The sequence below is a fragment of the Epinephelus moara genome, chromosome 10, assembly GCF_006386435.1.
Source record: "Epinephelus moara isolate mb chromosome 10, YSFRI_EMoa_1.0, whole genome shotgun sequence".
In the NCBI taxonomy this organism is placed as follows: domain Eukaryota; kingdom Metazoa; phylum Chordata; class Actinopteri; order Perciformes; family Serranidae; genus Epinephelus; species Epinephelus moara.
Genome location: NC_065515.1, coordinates 11,789,825 through 11,810,616, shown reverse-complemented (window position 1 = coordinate 11,810,616; position 20,792 = coordinate 11,789,825). Strand labels below are relative to the sequence as shown.

Sequence of the window (20,792 nt, the reverse complement as noted above, 5' to 3'; positions counted from 1 at the left end):
TCCAGACTTTATACCCTATGACATCACAAATTTGAGTTTCAGCACTCTAGTTTTTGGATTTCAGAGAGAGTTCTTCACATTTTTGGACTATCTTAGACCATAGGAGTAACACCCATGAATTTTGAAAATGGATGTACTTCCCCTTTAATGTCTGTTTACTAACTGGCCCCTGTCCTTCTTTCATTTGCAAAAATGGCCTCCAGACAAGGTTGACTGTCTCTGGTGTTTATAGTGACATTACATGACAGAATAAAAACGTGCAAATAGAATATAACTGGCTGATAACTGTGATGACCGAAGATTAAACTATTACTCATTTTTATGGCCACCACCTAAAGCGCACATGGGAGAAGTCTGCCTCGGCAGAAGTTTTTTTCATTTTAACCCGCACCACAATTTTTTTCCTCACTTTAGCCAAGAAATCTCTAACCAAGAAACTAAAATACTCTTATGACACAATTTCTTCTTCTTCGCTATTATTACCTCATGTTGTGAGTAATGCAAAAACCTTCTCTAAGTCAAGAGGAAAATAAGCAGCAGAGGTGACGAGTGACTGGTGTTTAAAATGAGACTGTAAAGTGTTTAATTTAGTGTTTGTTTTTAATAGAAGAAAGAGATTATGAGCCCAGGACGAAAGATTACTGGCTAGCACGCTTACTGTATGTGACTGAACCTAGGTGACAAAAGGAAAAAGCCCCAAAGTATTTACAGTGTGCACTCAAAGCCGTGATTCCTACCCTTTTTTGCTTGTGAGCCCTTTATACAAAGTAATGTCTTCTTTCACAGGTTGCATTAGTAGTGAGAATGTCAGAGTGATTTTCCCTGGTAAACTGAATGTCATTTTGTACATCAGAACCTAACTTTTTCTTGTTTCCTACCCTGATAATAATCTCATCAACCTTTAGATTCATCTCAAGTCCCTATATAGAGGTTTCATTACCAGGAAACTGTATCCTAAAGACACACTCTCTGTGTAAATCATGATTTTACTTATTAATTTATTGATTTTTTAAATTTTTTTTAACCTTTATTCAAGCAGGAAGCCAAGTCAAAACACATTTAACACGCCACAAATACAACATGTAGCACAAAAATCCACAATAAAACAACAACTATTTGAACAAAGTGGCTTCAAAAGAAAAACACGCACATGTCTCTGTCACCACATTCTTCATGATGCCCTTAAATTCACCAATGGATATAAGTGTTTCTAATTTTAGATCTTTCTGAAAATCGTTCCATGTCCATGGTGAATAGTTTCCCCCAGATCTGTAATAATTTAAATTGAATTTTGCATTGTCTTTTAATTTAATACAGGAACGTATGTGTTACTGTTTGTACTCAAAAATAACCTTTAACCAGAACAGATGTAACCATGAAACGAGACAGGTTAGGAGAGTTCAGGTTACAATTCCTCAACCAAGAACAAATGCAATGAAAAAAAAGTATATTTTTATATATATTTCTCACTGGAATAGTTAATTATACCGTATTACTCAAGCAAGGAGTGAAGGAAGTTTAAAAAAGCAACTAAAGAGGTCAGTCCTGGGTCGAGGCCTGTTAAACTTTTTTTTTTCCTTCTTTCTTTATTTAGTTTGGTGAAGCATGCATGCTCAAAGCGTTTGGTAAGCGTGGTCATAGATACCAGTAAATACATGCGTGTGTGTATGTGTGTGTGTGTGTGTGTGTTTATACTGTGTATACGTATTCATACAGAAAGTGATGTGTGAAGATTCACGTAGCTTTGTTAAAATTGTAGTTTTTAAAATTATGTTATTTACCTATATACATATTTTTTGAGTTGTTGCAATGTGTTAAGCGGGGTGGGGGTGATGTTAGCGATGTTACTGTATTTTATTCTCTTTTATTTGGGGTGGAGGGCAAGGTGGGTGATGTAAGTGTATTTATGTCTGCATGTTTGTTAAAGCATGTGTACATATTATGTTTATCACATACTCCAGAAAGGGTAGCTGTAGCCTTGGTAACAACTGTTTTTTTCTGACAATCTGAAAATTCAGGGTTTTATAAAGCTGCACGCCGTATGTGTGAAATTAGAAGAATCACACAGGGACTTGTATTAGGATTTTAAAGCAGTAAATGGCAGCTTAGTTACAAAACTAACTTTTGCACTTCATTTAAAAAATCAATGTGTTCTGAAAAGAAATGTCTGAGTCATTTTAATACTGGTGAGCATCAAGTGCTTTTCAATACTGGATCATTGGATCAACAATTTACTGTTGTACAAAGCGACTCAGATGCAGTGTGGTGCATTAAATGTGCCTGCACATCAGAGTGGCTTTTCGGTTCAATAGACCATCCTTAAACCAAAGCAAGAAGGTTCAAGTACTGTATATAGGCAGGCAGTCAGTCTGCTGAAGTATCCGTATGGCAACTCACCAAATCCCTACAGATTAATTAAGTGTCATACATCTATATCTTCAGTCTCTCAGTAGCCTGTCACCTTCATCATGGTTAAATTCTCCTGTTTTGACTACATTAGTAAAAATTAATTCCAGTTTGATTTGGTTACTAAACTGAAGCCTGACTACGGCTGTGAACCAAAACTATAATTGTAATATAGTCCACCTTTGTGCATACAGGCCTATGAGTCCGTCAAAGTTACAGGAACACGTAACAATAGGCTAAAATTTATCACACCACCACCACCACAAGTTACATCCCTCAATAGTCTGTTAACATTTGACACAAGCTTCAAAGAGGGGCAGTATGTGTAGCAAGGCAGCCGTATTAGATCGCATTATATCGCACAGTTATAACTGTTATTGTGTTCTCTTACTGTGCATTAAAAAGCAGAAATTAACCACTAATACACTTGTTATATACAATATTTTTGTTTGTGTGCCGTGTGTTAAAACTGCTGCATAGTCCACTATTAATATGTCTTTATTATCTCCCCCTGGGCATCACTAATAAAAGTAAATGGTGTGTCAGAGGAAAAGGAAAAACAGGAGGAATAAAATGCTGAAAAGCAAAGCTGAGACACTAATGGAAAACAGACATGCTGTCAGCTTAATAGATATATTTAGAGGTAATAGCTGAATCACTGCTGGAGCTGCATTATTGACTATTTTTGGGAGGTGACACAATGTACTCCTAAAAATAATATAGCGACAAATTTATTAGCAGAGATCATCTGTGAAAGTGTGGACAACGACTCTGTTTCTCTCTCGCACACACACACACACACACACACACAAAAACATGTCAACGCACAGACATAGATACATACGCGCTAACTCACACACACTTATAGATCCCCAAGAGGTAGCTCAAACTGTGCATCTGATGCAATAGTTAGCAACATCCCTGCAGACTGCTACAGCCTTTACCTCCAGGATTCATCTGCGTGGGCCCCATCAATCCAACAGAGAATATTGCCAACCCCTATCTGTAAATACAGCCAGCAAATCACCTGCAGCACAGGGAAATTACACACTATCTTCCTCAGTGTGGTGTTTACGCAAGTGTTCTTCATACATTTACTCTAAAGACAGTGAGAGCTCCGTTGAGCCGGAGACTGGAAGCTGAATTACAACCACAGTTATTGACTATTACTGATATATAAATAAGGCCAGAGCTGTGAAGACGACAGAGATAGAGGTGCCTTTGAGAACTTTCCGTATCAAGTCCATTTTTTTTTTCATTTTCCTGAAACTTCTCACTTCTGCTTTCGACAAGATCAGCCACGGCCCTTTTAGAGCATGTGGTGAGGCTGTCGAATTCAGAAATAGCTTCCATGGTCAGTGTACATGTGTGAGAGCAATTGTTCACATTGTATACCTTTATAGCTCCAGTCTTATCTACATCTCAACAGAATAAGGGCTACACCTTTACTACACCCCCCCCCCCCCCCCCCACCTCCCTTCCTNCCCCCCCACCTCCCCACCTCCCTTCCTCCTCCTCTACCAAACCCCAACCTCTAACAGAACAATAAGTCCTCTGTAACACAAGCCACAGACTTTAAGTATGTCAAGGTGTTTGTGGTCTAGCAGCATATGAAGCTAATCTTAAATATTATTGCCATTAAGTAACACACATAGACATGCAATTGGTTTTATCGGTTGCGATATGCACATAAAAGTAAAGGTGAGGGTTGTTTATTCTGAAATAAATGGATGCAACGGGGAAAAAATGCATCCCTGGCAAAGTGTGCATGTTTCCAAGGCAACTAGTGAAAAGTTAATTAGATTCAGAGAGTCCAAGGAGCTGGACGGAGAATAAAAGGGGTATTCTACAATGAAGAGGGGTTAGTTAAGGTGGCTGCTGCTGCTGCAAATTCCTTAAAAGTTTGCTGTAATGCACACCTGCCATGGTGTCATCTTGCACAGGAAAAGACTCTCTGGGCTTGAGGTTGCTTTAACTTATAAAGTGCATTGTTTCAGTGGGCAGCAGACAATCAAATTGCCTGTTACAGAGAGCTATTTGTAATCCTTTAATCACTTTATGAGGATGCATCACTCCATAAGAAGTAGGTTAATCTATGAGTGCAGGAAATGAAATATGGCATCCAATCCACAGTGATTTCAGGTGTTATTTTGGAGTAGGCCCTTTTTTAGTATGATTTATGTGCACTGACTCCACACATTATTAAAAGGCTGTTTAATTAGAGGACAGGTTTTATTAACTTTGCAATGGGGCTGCACTGTTTTATTGTCCTCGGTCAGTGAGCTCTGCCTCTCCCAGGAGCGCGTCAACGCATTGTTTCCGAGGATCCAAGAGAAAAAGTCCATTGTTGTTGCGAAGTTTTTAATCTGGGGATTTAAAGCACATCACATGCTCAGACTGAGCAGCGGGGCGCGCGACTACAACAGGCAAACTCCTGCAAAAATCCATGCAGGGGAGGAAACTATTCATCCAGACAGGACCGACTGGGAACATCTTGCTCAGGCTGCGATGCCAGCGCACTTTTGGGGAGTTTAGGATCGCAGGAGGAAGAAGAGTGTGCAAAGGATCGGGAAACGTTTTATTCTGACCTGCTGAGATTACACCCTAAGGATGACGCTCAAGTACAGCCAGCGGTCTCTCATAGTGTTGTCTCTACTGGGGATTTTATCGGCCATTATGTCTGTTTTATCGGTCATTTTGATTTTCCAGCTTCAGTCTCAGCAGACGGCAGTGAAGGAGTCTCCCCCCTCCACAGCCTCGGTCATCCCGGCTCATATCTGGGCCGTGCTGCTGCCTGTGTCCACGGTGCTGTCCGCGCTGTCCCTCACTCTGCAGCTAAGCTCTGTGGTGGTGTGTCTGCTCCACAGCTACTTTTCTACTGAGGTCTGCAGAGGAGAGCAGGACACGGAAAGGTATTTAACCTGCATGTAACGCGCCTCTTTTACCACAGGTTAAAAAAACACACACACCTGCGTCTGCGCTGTCAGCCGCTTCACTCACTTGTATCATGCTGCTGTTGATCCAAATAGTTCAGGAACAGATAGTTCCGGTCAGTTCTGATGGGCTGGGTGACGATTGAAGGCCTCAACACACCTGTAATCACTTAACAGGTAATTACAGTATCTGAAATACTTTCTTTATGCAGGAAAGCGACTTTTAAAGCAAGACTATGGCAGTTTAAAAAAATAAATAAAATAATAATAAAAAGTTGGATTCATAATCAATAAAACTACCTTTGCTCAGTCCAGGTAGTTACAGTATAGCTTTTGCGGCTAATGTTAGCACATGTTTAACAATCAACACTCAGTTTACTTGAGTTACTGTAAAACTACATTATAGCTTTAACAGTAGGGGAGACCAGGGTTGGTTGGCACACAGCTGTTTTCTGGTCCTTTGCAGGTCACAGACACAAAACTGTAACATCAAAATATTTGCTTTCCTCCAGGGGTGTAGCACCAAATTCTGGGCCCCACGTATAAGCAGTGTCTGTGGGCCCCCCACCCTTCCTCTCTCAATCCATACCTCTCTAAAGCTCTGTTTCCACCAAACACTTTCAGTATAGTAGCTTTGGCACCAATAGTAACCCCTCAGACATGGTATCTAGACCCTAGCGTTTCCACTGCAAACAGTAGTCTTAAATGTGGGCAGGGTTGTTGTCACTCACTGCTTCCTCCAGCACTCACTGTATTTCCTCCTCGTTTATCCACACAGCTCCACCTTTTAGCACCAGATCTGTGTGCTACGTACCCCAACAGAGGGGAGACCAAAGATGGGGAAGGTACAGAACAGTTCCATTGGTACCATCCACAACTTTTTACAGTAGAAACAAAAAAAAGTGTACTGAACTGAACTGTACTGCTTGGTGGAAACGGGGCTTAGCGCAACCTTTGGAACGTTTTTTAAAACTCTGATTTCGCTTTCTTGGCGAAATATGTGAATGTATGTTGGTGCTCCAGCAGCACTATCAGTCACTCTGCTCTAGTTGCGTTTAGAGTCATTTTCTAGTGCATTCTCGGACTAAAGCATTTTGCACCTCTGACAGATGAGAGGGGCTATTAGAGAGTGTCCACTTTTTTTTCATTCTGAGTTCAGTCTTTTATCCAATTTGTCCTACAAGTTTGATGTGGTGATGGCACTAATTAGAAATAAAAAGAAAATGCAAACAAAACCAAACTTTTACTTCCAGGTGTTTTGAGGGCCCCCACACTGGGGCCCAGGGTAATCAGTCCCATTTTTCCCCCCATTACAATTTCCCTGCTTTCTTCACCCACACCCATCTACTATGTTAACCCTCTATGGTAAGCATTATGATGCCAGTTGGTAAAATAAAAAAAAATGTTTGCAATGTTTTTTTTGGTCATATAATAGAAACATATTTAAAGAAACTTTCAATAAATATACCTTTAGGTAAACGTCTGGGTGCATGACCTTAAAGCAACACAGAACCATGATGGTGAGAAATGAAAAAAAGAGGGCTACAGTTTTAAATGTTTAGAAAATTCAACATAACACTCATGGTAAATTTTCAAAAACCTTAAAGTTTAAAAGAAATTGAAAAACTTTCCCTGAACCTTACTCTCACACAACATCGTACCATTGTGGAACAGCCTATAAGTATGAATGCGTTAAAACATCTGACAGTCACTAACTTTTTTGGTGAGGGTGACGTTTCAGTTTTATAGTAAGCTATCAAAGGGAAAAAGTGGCCTGTGGACTAGATGTATTATAAATCTGTGTTAGATAAAGATATTGAAAAACTGTTATTTCTAGTTAATAGGCAAAGGAATCAGCTACATTTTGATGTAAGATTTGTAAGTTTGTGATGAGTGATGGTCGCTGACGGACATAACTTTGTCACAAAGTTGAGTCAAATGAGAGTGGGGCTGGTTAGCAATTGTAAAATAAACAGCTGTAACCGTAACTGTATTTTGAGTGAATTGAAGTATGTTGAATGATAAAAAACACATTTATTGTTTTATTTTGAATTGTCAGCGACAAAAGTAATTCGATCTTCCTTCAAATAAATTGCTTAAAAATGGTGTTTGATTAAAACAAATGGGCAGATATTAAATTAAATGACCATGTTGTCTGGTCCTGTTTGGATTGTTTCATTGGTAGCTTCATTTTATTGAAACTATGCCATTTTAACACTGTGCTCACCAACCCCCTGATGGGGCGGGTTGGCGTAAATGCACATCATGACTTCAATCACAAATCACCAAACTTTGGAAAACATTTTTGTACATTAAAACATATGTATTCATAGCTGAGACTGTATCCTTTTATTTGCTGCTGGTTAGAATATTTTAACATAAATTATGCCAGAGAGATACGACAGAGTGAAAAGTGTGCCATCCACCCCCAGTCTCCCCTGTACTGGAAGTGTCACTGTGAAGCAAATACTGTCTAATTTCACTTTAACTACTTGTTTTGGTGCAATAAATGACCGGGAAAACCCCCGCCCTTCATGTTATGTAATACAATCCAATACAATGTCATAAATCCTACAAGGGGCAAACTTGTTTTGAACATTTCTTGACACTAAGCAAAACAAAACCAGCACGAAGAACAGCCTCAAATAAACCCAAGAATGTAATCAATGCCCTCTGTTTTGCAGCACTGTGTTGTGCTGCGTTCTACATAGGCACATACTCTCTGGTCTCACACTGTTCAACACTGTTGCTATAAGTGGAAAAAAAAACATGTTATGTATTTAGTTTGTGTTTCTTCCTATGCCCACACAACCTTCTTTAATTGTTCTTGGTAAACCACAGCAGATCCTAGTCGACTGCGTTAAGTTTCATTAAAAGAAAACACAGTTTCAGAAGCATAAAAGGGCCTTCCTTATGTGTCAGAGTGCAGAGGCCCGTGCTGCAATGCTGCCGGCCGACCCCCACCCCTCAACCCCTATGAATCCTGTCTAAACAATGGCCTTCCTCTCATTATGCACCCAGCGCACGGCCTCTAGCTGGCCCTTTCCCACGTCGGTTTACAAATCCAACAGCACACCCCGGGACCTCCCCACTGACAGAGGGGACATTCCAAGAAAATGTGAATAATAATGAGCTTTACAAAATATCTTGCACTTACCCAGATAATCAGTGATCAAGTGTTTGGGTACACAGAGTTCTGATATGCAAACTTATTAGGGACATTTATAGGGGAAATTAAAAGACGAAAGAAAATAGTCAACACAGAAATTACGTTGCAGAAAATCATCTTCATTAAGCAGCAGTGTTAAAGTGTAAACATGAACATGTGACATTTGTTCCTACAGAGCAGACTGGTTCCTTTTGGATAGCAGAGCTGTGCGACACGTGGCTATCGGACTGTTCTGTCTCGGGGTCTCTGTCTACTTGGCAGGTGAGAACAGTAATTTTCTTTTCAAAACATGTTGCTCAATCTGGCGTCTCATATATTTAACTCTGAAATAAAGAGAAGAACTGGGCACCTGTTGCTGCATTCCTTCTGTAGGTGTGTTAAGCTTTTAGAATTTGCATGCGGGGTACTTTTTAGTCTTAATCGTTTAACAATAAACTCACAAAACCCTGAAAACTAGAGTCCAAAACATTGGCGCTGCAGTTGATTTTCAACAGTAGAGGCACAACCAGCACGGCTGCTCTCTCCCCGGTTCGTCCAGCCAGTCCACGAGAACAATGCATTCTTTGAGCAGCGTCCATGACTTAAGTGTTTTTAATGCTGAACCTGGCAGCGCTGTGGTGCTCTGTTCCACTGAGCGGCTTGTACTGGGGGAGGTCACTGGAGGCAGTCACTCCATTGTGATGAGGAGGTGTCGCCCTTGTGACCCCGCTCCGGCCTCAATCAAGACGTGGCGGAGCGAGGGACTGTAGAAGCAACACCGCCAGCTCAGGAAGTCGCGTCACATCCCAGAGCCGTGCTTTTCTCCCCCTTCCTTTAGCATGCCTGAGTCCATGGTCCTTTTCCTGGAGATAAACATAGAACAGCTCAGCTAAGAATAGCTAGCCTTTATCTGACATTTCAACACAATGAGATTTTTTTGTAAAGCATCCATTGCTGTGATGCTGAAAAAGGAATGTGAAAATAATCGTGCAGTAAACCTAGATACAAGTAAAGTGAAGTTATTAGACAGATGAACATCGTTTGCTGGTCATTAAGTGTTTCTGTGTATATGAATTCTCTTTTTCTCTCTCTTTGCAGCCATGTCCATCTTCATGCTGCTCATATTTGAGGTGGAGACAGGTATTGCAAGCGCTTGCGTCCTCTCCTCTGGGATCTTAATCCTACTGGTCTTTGTGATCCACTCTCTGGTCAAAGCTTCTCATACTGCCAAGCGCTATCACGGCGACCACCTCGACCACCTCGACACCCTCTACCAGAACGACCACGGAAGCAGCACCACTCCCGTGTCCCGACACTGCGAGCTCAAAATCGGCGTGGACAAGCCGCGCATGCACCGAACCCAGTCTCACCTCCAGCATCCGATCCCCTACCGGCAGCAGCAATACCAGCAACAGCAGTACTCCCCTGCCACAGGCTCCCAAGGCCACGCTAGTGATAAAGACGGCTACAGCAGCGGCGGCAGTTGTCCCCGAATGCACAGGACCCTGTCTACTGAATCTGGTTTACTGCAGGCCCAGGCTAAACCCTGGAACGGGGTAAACAATGAGATGAGGAGCGTCCTCGCACGCAAGTCAGGGATTTCCGCAAAAGACTCTACTCTTGTGTGACTTATAGGAAGCTAAGCTTGTGGTTAAAGACACTGATGACCTTTAAGCATCACAAGAGGACTGCTAACACAAGTGTCATCTTAAACAGACGAAGAACTTTCAGTTTGTATGTTTTTATCCTGACTGAACGAGGACGACATGGGACACAGATTGAAAGGCATACTCAAGTTTTCACCTTCATCGAATGATTTCTTCTGTTCAGATTGTAAAGCATTTTAAAAAACAAAATGAAAAACAAATTGAACACAGCTTTTGTATAATTTGTATTGTTTTTTTTTAAATGAATGAGCTTGATTTAAATTTCATTATACACACCAGTGTTGCCCAAGTATCACAAATGTATAGCTTTCAATGTAATAATGTGAATACTTTATTCTGCTGTATATGGTGGCTTTTTGCCAAATATTTGTGCATAATGTGTTTTGTTAAATGTTCAAAATTATGCCACAACAAGTATAAATTAATGACCTTTAGAAAATATAATTCAGTTTGAATGTAGGATGTTTTTTGACAAAAGACATTAAAAGAATGTTCACAAACACCTGTAAACTTTAAATGGCATTTAAATGCACATTCAATACCTGAAAACAAACAAACAAACAGTTTCGTCAATATACAGGCCTGAATGTGATTATATCATGTCTGGAGGAAATACTAACCTTGGACACCTCTGTCCAGAGGTCATGAGGAAGTGGTGGGGGCATGTGCAGCAGAGACAGGGGGACTGGGAGAGGGGGTCACGTCATGTAAGCTTCATGCAAGGGTCAGTGGGAAACAAAAATTATAATAAGCACAGGCAAATAAAACAGAAAACATGAAGCTCCCAGTAACTACAAAAGAGTTTAGCACAGGTCTGATAAATATTTTGCAGTTATTGGGGTGATAAAGTGGCATGAACAGAAAGGTAAAAACAAGCTGTATTAGCTGATGTCCCAAAATAATAAAAAAAAACAAAGGTTAAAGATGTGACGTGGAGCAAAGAATGGATGCAAACATGACAAAACTCCAGACATTGAGTCATTTATGTCTCTTATTTTACCCTTAAATAAGTCAATTATTGAAAGAGATTTAGGAAACGTTAAAGTGGATCTTTGACACATTGTGTAGGGGTGTGTTTAAATATTGAAAAAATAAAGTATGTCAATGTTTGTCAATGTCAGCTGCAATGACGACCATCCCTCCTCCACATGACTCAAGAATTTTCACACTTATATTACCGAAAAACTCAACACTGCAGTGCTGGAGGGCTTACACTATGAAGCAGCTATAAACATGTGTCATCTATAGAAAAGTTGAGTCAGATAACAGCCACTGAGAACTTTGCTCAACATGTGTAGCTGTGCATCTAAATTTTCACATTCTGTTGCTTTTTATCAGATGACCTTCTTTCATGTTTCACCCCTCCACACTTTGAACATCATCACCGTGTCTCAGTCAGCGTATTCACTGCTGCCTCCTACCTGCGTCCTTGAGAGCTGCTAATCTGCTCCTTCATGCTGATGGCCTGACGGAGGAGGCTGTCAATGTTTTTGAAATACATGCTGCTGTTCGTCATGCTCTTCACGGCGCTGCGAAAAACAACAGATCAATGCAAGTGTTCACAGCCATGACATGGTAGTGGGGCTGTGCAAATATGTTTGTCTATGCTTCTGCTCACCTGCATGCGTACTCTACAGTGTAGATGGCACCTTGACTCTGCTCCTCCCAGCTCTGCATGTCCGTCTGTGTGAGAGAAAACACATCAATTAAATATTCAGGAGAAAACCACATTATACTAGTAGTTGCTGTCCAGAGCTGTTGACAGCAAAGCAATGTGTTTTACCACGAAACACACGCTCTTTAAGACTAATGTTGTGCCTTGAAGAGGATGCAGGGTGTCAGACACTTAAATTTAATGCCTTTTAAAGACTTTTTCAAGATAATTTTAACCAAATTTAAGACTGAGTTTTGGACAAATCATGTTTTTTTATTCAAGCATTGCAGGTAATTAAAAAAGTAAGTAGTATATATGTAGTCTGGTGCAGAGAGGTAGGTTTTCTGTAGGAATGTGGTTACATTTGGCCAACTGGTAAGTACAAGTATAAACTAAAAGGACAGAATTAGGTTCAGTGGTAGGTTTAAAGATTTGTAACATTAGATATGTGGACTTTCATGGCGCAGAGGAGCTTTTGTCTTACAGAAATTAAAGGATGGATGGATGAAATTAGATAATATATTTGTGGCAATTGAGACCTCACAAATTCAAATTTAAGACTATTTAATGACTTTTAAGGCCTGAATATTTATAAAATTGAATTTAAGACTTCTTAAGGACATACAGATACCCTGGGTGACAACTGAAACAACTACCACAAAAGCTTCTGATGCTTGAAAAGACGTCAGAGAGTAATAACAGCACCCAAACACAATTACAGAAAATACAAGTTCAAGCAGAATTCATGTTACTTCTTTACTATTATGTGCCTCACTCTTTTTTTTAAATACCTGTTTTTCTTTTATTGAGTGAGCATGGTTCTGAATACAGTACATTTCATGTGTTATATATCATTTCTTAAAAAACCCAAACAAACAAAAATGATTTACTCCAGTCATATAATGCAGTCATATATGGTTTCATCACATTAGATGTTGAATCTTCACCCACACAAGCTTGTACGCACTTATTGCATACACACAGGGACCCTCATACCTCCCACACCTTCATACTACATTGAGAACGGGCTGCGTGATGAATTAAAATCGCTTCCTTACAGTACCATTACTTATTTCATGAGCACAATTAAATTTGACTCATTGTTAGTTTGTGTTCTGTTTAAAACAACCTGGTCAATACCTCCTGCCCTCCCTCCTCTCTCCCTCTCCCTCTCCTTGCGACTCTCAGACCCCACAGGTGTCAGCACTCGCTTCCAACTCACCTCATGACTAAATTGGAGCAATTAACCACCCTGATCGGTGATGTTAACCTCCACCTCTCCCATCTGGACTCATGGCGGTGCAAACAAACCCTCTGATTCATGCTGTAGTCTCTTACCCTGGCTGCTATTTACCCTCAATAGTGCCTCAGTTTTAACTAATTAATTTAGCAATTTCTGACCTTTAATTGAAGGGCAGGGGCATGTGTGTGATGTCATCTAAAGATATAACAAGGAGCAGGTCTTGTTTTGTTTACAGTGTACATTATTAGAGTGAATATGAGCCATCCATTATTTTGTGGCATCCACAGTTGCTTGATTTTCAATACAAATATTCCTGTCAGGAATGTTTGTGTCATTTGGTTGTAATATTTTTATTGGGTTTGGTTGTAGTTGTCAGTTTCTGACTTTTTCCCACCCTTTACAGCTTTTGGGTTAGTTGCTAAAGTTGTCATTCACTGTCAAATCTTAGGACATAGCATTAGCTTGCCAAATGCTCTGGGCAGCAAACACTGATATAATGTTGTTACACCATATTGTGCCAAGTATGTTTGTATGTTTGCACTATTTCTTTAATTTGCTAGTGGCTTTACATCCAGTTTTTTCTCTCCATCATGATGACACAGGCTGAGTACCTTGTGTTGCACCAGCTCAGGCAGCGACCGTCTGACGTGTTCCTGCAGTCTGTAGAGAGCCACCGACGGCTCGTTAGCCAGCACGTACATGCTCTCCGTGAATTTGTCGGTCACTACAGAGTCAAAGAATTACAAATAAATATAGAGACAACACGACTTGCGTTAGAATAAACGGAGAAAACATCCAGCAGCATGGGACACGGACAAAAAGCGAAGTAAACACAGTGCTAGCATCGCGTTAGCTTAGCGGCTAATGTGCTAACTAGCTTAGCTGCAGCGTTGAAAGGCAACAATGAGGTGAGTTGTAGTTTTATTTATCTTGCTAATAATTACCTCGTCTAACTTTCAGCTGCATCTCCTGGTCCTCCATTGTGTCGGCTGGCAATCACAGTCAGAAACGGATAACACAATGGTGCTATACGCGAGTTGTGTCAGGTGATTGTAGCCTCTTCCGTATTTTTGTTGTCATGTGCCACACGTTAATGTTCCGGACGGAAATATCGATCATGAAAAATCAGTTCTTTCTTCTAAGAGTACCAAGCGCTGTGATGCGTTACGCGGGTTGAATCAAACGTGTCTTCATTTCCTTATTTAAAGAATTAATTGATTTGTTAAATAGCTAATCAACTGAGCAATAAGTGATGTGTTTCGGCACACTGGGATGGTCTGCGGGACCCGCGGGACCCACGGTGCCACTCGAGATAATTTACTTTCAGTTTGCCCAGAAGGAAGTTAGCGCAGATTAGACTGTGAGGCTGGATGTGGTGAGTGGACGATGTCATTTGCTCCATAAACTAATTGTGGCTACTTTTTCTTGAGGGTAGGACCATAATATTTAGTAGCATATGTCTTGTTTTATGTTGCAGTGATCATGGAGGCCAGAGGTGATGAAGAGGTTGCAGAAAGCCAAAATAATCGGCCATCTAACGCTAATGTTTGTCCCTCCGAGTCCAGAGATGAGAGGTCCAATGGTATCTGTGCCTCTTATATATTCTATCTTCTAGTACAAGTTTCCAGTCTGTGATCACTTTCCTGACATGTTATGTTTTTCTGCTGCCACCCGATGTGTGGAGTGTTAAAATAAACAAACCTGGACATGGTTGTGATTCACCTGTGTGTGTTAGTGTCTCCAGAAAACATGGATGTGGATGAAGAGGGTTTGTTCATACACTCCACCACTCTGACCAACAAGCAGCGTGGGAATGAGGTTACAGTGCGCCCAGCAACACTAGACTGTAAGTACTGGTGAACATGCTGTGGTGGTGAAGTGCTGACAGAAGTGTGTGTGTTTGACAAGCATTGTGTTTTCATGATGGAGTTATAAGAATTTTATCGCCATCAGCTCTGTCCATACACCAGCTGGCAGCGCAAGGCGAGGTTTCACAAGTGGCTGCACACCTGAGTAAAGGTGAGGAATCTGTGTCAAAGCAGGATAACAGGATGCAAATTATCATAAAACTTCACTTAATAGCTAGTTATTGATTTGTTTAAATCACTGAAATCGATCGGCTTATATTTGGGACAGGCCTTTAAGTCTTTTCACACAAAAGTGTTGCTCAGCAAAGACCAGGAAATACAATCACATTGTTTATTTAAATCAGTATGATTATTACTTGCCGATAACATATATCAGTTATGAATCATTCATTTGATCTAGCTCTGACAGCATCCGGCACCCCGACAAAACACCACTTTATCCTGCTGTTAAAACAATACTCACAACATGGATTAATCTTTATGAAAAACCCTTTTTATTCTTTTGATCTGAGGACCCTTATGGACTAAAGGAATATGAATAACTTACAGGATAACTCATAATTTGAGGTAGCCAACAACATCCAAATAACTGCTAGACAACCAGACCAGGCGTCTAATCGAGACAGGCCTTTATTTGTCAAAATGTGTAGCCACACTGGGCTAGTAAAAGAGACTAGGTGTTTAATTGGGACTTGGCTTTTAATTGAAGTTTTACACTGTCTGACATTGAATTGAACAAAACTCCTGCTTTATGTTGCAGACAGCTCACTGCTCAGCAAACAGGACGAGCGGGGCTTCACGCCTCTCATGTGGGCAGCAGCGTTTGGAGAAAAAGCAATGGTGGATTTTCTCTTGGAAAAGGTTAGAAGTAAGCGACTGCTGACCTGTGATTGTGGGGATAATGGTCAGCTTGTTATTGTTCTCTTTTTTATTATTTCATGTTGATGTAATTGCACTTTATTTTTTACTGCCTTATTCAGTTTTACCTTTGTACCTGTTGCAACACTTGATCTATTATTAATGTCAGGATACCATGCACAACTGTAATTAGAAAAATGAGCCTTAAATGCAGATGTGGGCTACATGTGGATTCCATCTGCTCAATAAAAGATATTAGAAAAAAGAAGTAAGCAGCTGCTGTGCACAAAGACTTGCACACATGTAGACAAAATGCACTACCTAACTGTTATATATGGGTTTTCTTTTTTTTTTCCAGGGCGCAGACCCCAAAACAATAGCGAGGGAGCGGGAGAGTGCTCTGACACTGGCCAGCTCTGGAGGTTACGTGGACATTGTTGAGTCTCTCCTCAGACATGGAGTAGACATTAACACCTATGACTGGGTACATCATGACTTTCTTTATGTCTGACATGTCATCACAAGTTCATCAGATAAATTAGTTATGGCAAACCAACACACAATGTTAAGATGGTTGAAAACGTCTATTAAACATCTAAGTACATTTGTTTTGGTTTTTAATTGACATTCTTGTATTTCTTTCTCAGAACGGTGGAACTCCTCTTCTCTATGCTGTCCGAGGGAACCACATCAAGTGTGTGGAGGCACTCCTAGGTACAATGCACATTTATGATCTAAGGCAGGGGTGTCAAACATATGGTCCAGGGGCTAGAACCGGCCTGCCAAAGGGTCCAATGCGGTCCTCTAGATGACTTTGCACACTTAATATTGATGCTCTCGATGTAGAGGCCAGTCAGCAGACTTAATGCTTATGTATTGGTTATGTCCAAACCTCTCCACCCTCTGGATAAGTATTTTTAAAGCCTTCAGTGAGATGTTTGAAACCCAGTTGGACCCCAACCTAGTCTGTGCACTTCTTGGTCTAACTTTGAAGGAATCCCGTGCTGTCTTACCAAATAATAAAAGCCCACGGGGTTAAAGCTTTCACCACTCTCCTGGCAAGACGTTTGATCCTTCTAAACTGGAAGCAACATGCTCCCCCATCCTTTTCTCATTGGGTCAGGGATGTCATGTATTTCTTAAAGTTAGAGAAAATCAATACACACTCAAAGGGTCCTCTCAAGCCTTTATTAAGACATGGAGTCCCTTTTTGGACTTTTTTTTGATTCGCTACAGGACCCCCAGGGTAAAGAATAAAGTGGTGCCTTTAAATGTAGCACCTACAAATGTTTCTTTTCTTTTTTATTTCCTTTCCTCCTCTTTCTTTCTACATTTGTTTGAGTATAGTAAAAGTCAGGAGAGGAATGACTGAATTGATGTCAAATATACATTTTTTGTATTTTTGTTGTGGGATAAAAACATTGGAAATCAATAAAACATATTTACCAAAAAAAAAAACAGCGAGTAGATACTTGATGTGAAATGCTGCCTCAGAGGCTTTTCCATCCTGTCCAAAATACAGTTCTCTGGAAAAACAATGAATACTTTCTGTGGTCAGATTTAAAGATAGTGAACATTTTGCAAAATGTTGTCAACCAGCAGCTTCAGTCCAAAAGAATCTGCATGATGCCTGTCTTAAAACAATATTAGTGGAACCCTGCTGCTGAGGCACTGACATAACTTCAGATTGTAAATGGTTTATAAGGCAGGGAATGACTTAACCTGCTTCTTTAATAGCTTCCACTTATGTGGGAAATTATAAAAAAAATCACATGTAATGAAAGAGTATTAGACTGATTGAATGTGATAAAAATGACAAACTGTTGAATTTGCATATATTTTTCTTAGAGTATCGTGGGCTGTTCATCATTTATTTGTAAATGAATCAACGTTTTCGGAATGATTTTCTTTACACTAAAAAAAGGAAAACTTTGAAGGGGTTGTTGAGATCAAACTGAACTGTATGTGGCCCCTGAACTAAACTGAGTTTGACACCCCTGATCTAAAGTCATGATTCATTCTGTTTGAATGCTTTATTAATTAATATTACTCTACGTTCTTTAAGCCAAAGGAGCAGACATGACCATTGAGTCTGACTCTGGCTACAGTCCGATGGCCTTAGCTGTTGCCCTTGGACACAAAAAGAGTATGTATTGTCTTATACCTAACAAATACATTCTTTTATGAGGCTGCTGTAAAAAATGCTGTTAACATTTTCATTTCTTTTGTTTCCCAGTTCAGAAAGTGTTGGAGGACCATATTCTGAAACTCTACAAGCCACCCACATGACACTAGTAAACATAAATAACTGGAAAGGACGCTCTGACTCAGCTGATCTCAGATCTACGACCAGCTGTCACCGGTGGTGAGATGACTGAGATGTCTGTCACTATAACAAGTCATTGTAATAGACTGGTTCATATGCAGTGACATTAACACTGGGTAAACTACATGTTTTTTTACAAATGGTTTATTCCATTAATGCATTACATTGTATGTATTACAGTGTACAAAAACTTATAATGCAACGTTGAGCAGCAGAAATTATTTTGTTTGGCTGAAGGACAGCAAAAAAGGATTGTAAACATGTTTTAATAAAAAATATTTTTATACTGTGTGTTCCACTGGAATGGTGCTTCAACTCAAAGGCACAATACAAGCGTAGAGTATGATTACAAGTGCTTTTATAATCACAAGAAACCCGTTACATCTGCAATTAAACATCAATCCGACTCAATGCAAAGCCTTCTGTGTTTGAGTAATGACGAGTGAGATGGCTTGACAGATCTCTGAAAGCCTCCATACCAAAAAAGGCCACATACACATCAGTTCATGAGGTGGCAGAGCAGATGACATGTTTCCCAAGTGCCACCACACCATCCTGTGTCCTGTACTCAGGAGTCACTTCCTCTCTCACGAGAGCATTTTAAAAAATGGTCATGAGGCTTTCTCCCCGAGGACGTCCAAGGAATAAACAATAATCCTCCCGAAAAAGTCGGCACTATTCTCAAACATTATTTTTACTTTGTCCACTGCAGGGGCCTCCTGTATGGGAAAGCTGTGGGTGTGGAGTTAAGGAAAAGATAAGCATGGCAGTAATGAAAACATGTGCAGGAAAATATTGTCTGATACTTATTATGAGCCAGATAGGACGCTAACAGGAAACACACTGTGTTCCTAGAGTGACAGGTAGGGCTTCAGCTGATGTAATAACCTCAGTGTAGACTGACAGGCTGAATTTTATTGTATTACAGCAGATATCTCGTGAAAATATTTATCTAGTAAAGCAGTTTTGTTCAGCTGAAAGATATTTATGGCTCACGTCACTGGTTTTAAATTAATATTAATGCAGCTGACTGCAGAGTTAAATGTAAAATGTATAGCTACCTTGAGCACAAGTAAATAATGATGTTGTATAACATATACAGTTTGCCATTTTAAAATGTTGCTCCCCAATTTGGCATTGAATTAAAAATCCTTATTATTATCAATTAAATCTCCACTGTCAGATGCCGAATAGTTGAAGGATATCTGAAGAGAGTTGTCGTCCTCTGGGTAAAACTGGCAGATCTCTGTAAAGGCTCCATCCTTTGGGCAACCTGCAGAAAGCACAAGCGGAAATTAATTCGCCTCATCTTGTCACACCTAACATCTCGTCTGCAATAGGAAACACCAAAATGAGTCGGCGATGGATAATCACAGCAGGAAACAATTTGCGCTGAGGCTTACAGCTGGAAAATGTAATGGCTGAGTTTTACCGTGTAGTCTGCAGGTTTTTGCTGAGAAGCCTCCCTGGAACTGGACTTTCAACTCCAACACCTTGACAGACTGGGGGAACTCCAGAGACACCCACTGACATTCACCCTGTGAGAGACAAGCTGCTGATGACTCACTGTGAAGTGTACAGTGTAACATTCAGGTTCATCTCTGTTCTATACCACAAAGGAACTGTAAGTAGGGTGTGAATATGTGGTGTGTTCACTGGAAAAATGACTAAATGTTAGTCAGTATAAGGGTTTCAAAGTGTACCATGGTATGAAAGTCGACAGTTAAGATACAGTGTGCATTTGTTTATTTACAATATTGAAAAAAAAAAATGCAACCAGACAGAGAATCTTACCTTTTTCTTTAGTAATTTCTAAATTGAGACTTTTGACACATTGATTAAAAGATGTTTTCAAGTTTCAATTATAGCAATTAAGTGTTTGTTCAACAAAAAACCTGAGTATATATCTGATGTTTATATATTTGATAATAATAATGCTTACAATAATTATGTAATACCGTACCGTGAAAATGTCATACCATTACAACCCCTTGGTATGCATAATAGAGAGCACTTAATTTTTGTTTGTGCTGCTGATGTACATTGATTGATTGATTATTTTTATTTACGTGTCATGCACAAAGTGCCCAACCCTCATGGGTTTATAAGACACCTAAAAAAAAAGTACAGTTGCAGTGTACATTATTATTATTATTATTTTTTTTTATTTCATACATAATTACAGCCCCTTTTACGGCTCAGATTTAAACAGAATATTCTGCCTTCTCTCCCAAGCTTTACAAATAAAATCTGTAACAAAAAAGATTCCCTTTCTAAAATACAACTCAAGTTTCTCATACTCGTCCAGCCAAAAGAAATCAGCATAAATAGAGGACATTTTAATAAAAAGTACATCCCTCAAGTCCTCATAAACAAGACAGTAAAGCAGAAAATGGACCTCACTCTCAATTTCACTGAGCTCACACACCTGACAAAGTCTGTCCTCTGGAATGGCATTAAACCTGCCGGTCTCTAAAGCCAAGGGTAATATTCCTGAACGTAACTGTGCACATAATGATCTTTGTCTTTTGTTTAAATTATACTTCACATACATTTCAACATCATAACAGTTTTTTATGAGACAGTAAGTTCGTAATTTTGGTTTATACCATATATCGACAGACCACTTTTCCTTATACTTGAGAAACATATTATTCTTTAACTGCCTAATATTACAAAGTAACCTGTT

At 39.9% G+C, this 20,792-nt stretch overlaps 4 protein-coding genes across 7 annotated transcripts in view; 2 read left to right on the top strand and 2 right to left on the bottom strand.

The window, feature by feature from the left end:
- Positions 1–4,671: 4,671 nt before the first annotated feature.
- On the top strand, positions 4,672–10,362 carry tmem221 (transmembrane protein 221). Its single transcript, XM_050054790.1, has 3 exons — positions 4,672–5,318; positions 8,684–8,769; positions 9,586–10,362. Exons 1-3 carry the CDS (start codon positions 5,017–5,019, stop codon positions 10,113–10,115), a joined length of 918 nt encoding a protein of 305 aa, XP_049910747.1. The 5' UTR covers positions 4,672–5,016; the 3' UTR covers positions 10,116–10,362.
- borcs8 (BLOC-1 related complex subunit 8) lies at positions 8,609–14,170 on the bottom strand. 3 transcript variants are annotated; one of them, XR_007570578.1, is made up of 6 exons: positions 13,996–14,170; positions 13,663–13,775; positions 11,773–11,837; positions 11,577–11,683; positions 10,775–10,881; positions 8,609–9,350 (listed from the first exon to the last, which is right to left on the bottom strand). XR_007570578.1 is itself a non-coding variant. In XM_050054795.1 (6 exons), exons 1-5 carry the CDS (start codon positions 14,030–14,032, stop codon positions 10,797–10,799), a joined length of 393 nt encoding a protein of 130 aa, XP_049910752.1. In that variant the 5' UTR covers positions 14,033–14,170; the 3' UTR covers positions 8,609–9,350; positions 10,775–10,796. The 3 variants fall into 3 exon arrangements, 2 of the variants coding, with proteins under 2 accessions (XP_049910752.1, XP_049910753.1); XM_050054795.1 differs by having other exon boundaries at positions 10,775–10,866; positions 11,576–11,683; XM_050054796.1 differs by lacking the exon at positions 10,775–10,881 and having other exon boundaries at positions 11,576–11,683.
- Positions 13,782–18,392, top strand: rfxank (regulatory factor X-associated ankyrin-containing protein). 2 transcript variants are annotated; one of them, XM_050054792.1, is made up of 9 exons: positions 13,782–13,959; positions 14,529–14,633; positions 14,787–14,897; positions 15,005–15,070; positions 15,680–15,780; positions 16,136–16,261; positions 16,425–16,491; positions 17,843–17,923; positions 18,014–18,392. In XM_050054792.1, exons 2-9 carry the CDS (start codon positions 14,534–14,536, stop codon positions 18,064–18,066), a joined length of 705 nt encoding a protein of 234 aa, XP_049910749.1. In that variant the 5' UTR covers positions 13,782–13,959; positions 14,529–14,533; the 3' UTR covers positions 18,067–18,392. The 2 variants fall into 2 exon arrangements, with proteins under 2 accessions (XP_049910749.1, XP_049910748.1); XM_050054791.1 differs by lacking the exon at positions 13,782–13,959 and adding an exon at positions 14,204–14,426.
- Positions 18,230–20,792, bottom strand: part of nr2c2ap (nuclear receptor 2C2-associated protein) — a 5,902-nt gene continuing 3,339 nt past the window's right edge. Inside the window, exons 3-5 of the mRNA XM_050054794.1 lie at positions 19,536–19,641; positions 19,309–19,376; positions 18,230–18,837 (exon numbers count right to left, since the gene is read on the bottom strand). Coding sequence (XP_049910751.1) covers positions 18,715–18,837; positions 19,309–19,376; positions 19,536–19,641 — 297 coding nt within the window. The 3' untranslated portion in view covers positions 18,230–18,714. The remainder of the gene's footprint in view (positions 18,838–19,308; positions 19,377–19,535; positions 19,642–20,792) is intronic.

Bases quoted from the DNA above. Each gene is read 5' to 3' on its own strand.
- rfxank (XM_050054792.1), top strand. From the start codon at position 14,534: ATGGAGGCCAGAGGTGATGAAGAGGTTGCAGAAAGCCAAAATAATCGG. The intron at 14,898-15,004 runs GTAAGTACTGGT...TATCGCCATCAG, and splicing joins GCGCCCAGCAACACTAGACT to CTCTGTCCATACACCAGCTG. The intron at 15,781-16,135 runs GTTAGAAGTAAG...TTTTTTTTCCAG, and splicing joins TGGATTTTCTCTTGGAAAAG to GGCGCAGACCCCAAAACAAT.
- tmem221 (XM_050054790.1), top strand. From the start codon at position 5,017: ATGACGCTCAAGTACAGCCAGCGGTCTCTCATAGTGTTGTCTCTACTG. The intron at 5,319-8,683 runs GTATTTAACCTG...TTGTTCCTACAG, and splicing joins GGAGAGCAGGACACGGAAAG to AGCAGACTGGTTCCTTTTGG. The intron at 8,770-9,585 runs GTGAGAACAGTA...CTCTCTTTGCAG, and splicing joins GGTCTCTGTCTACTTGGCAG to CCATGTCCATCTTCATGCTG.
- borcs8 (XM_050054795.1), bottom strand. From the start codon at position 14,032: ATGGAGGACCAGGAGATGCAGCTGAAAGTTAGACGAG. The intron at 13,776-13,995 runs GTAATTATTAGC...TTGACTCTGTAG, and splicing joins GCAGCTGAAAGTTAGACGAG to TGACCGACAAATTCACGGAG. The intron at 11,684-11,772 runs GTGAGCAGAAGC...TGTTTTTCGCAG, and splicing joins ACTGTAGAGTACGCATGCAG to CGCCGTGAAGAGCATGACGA.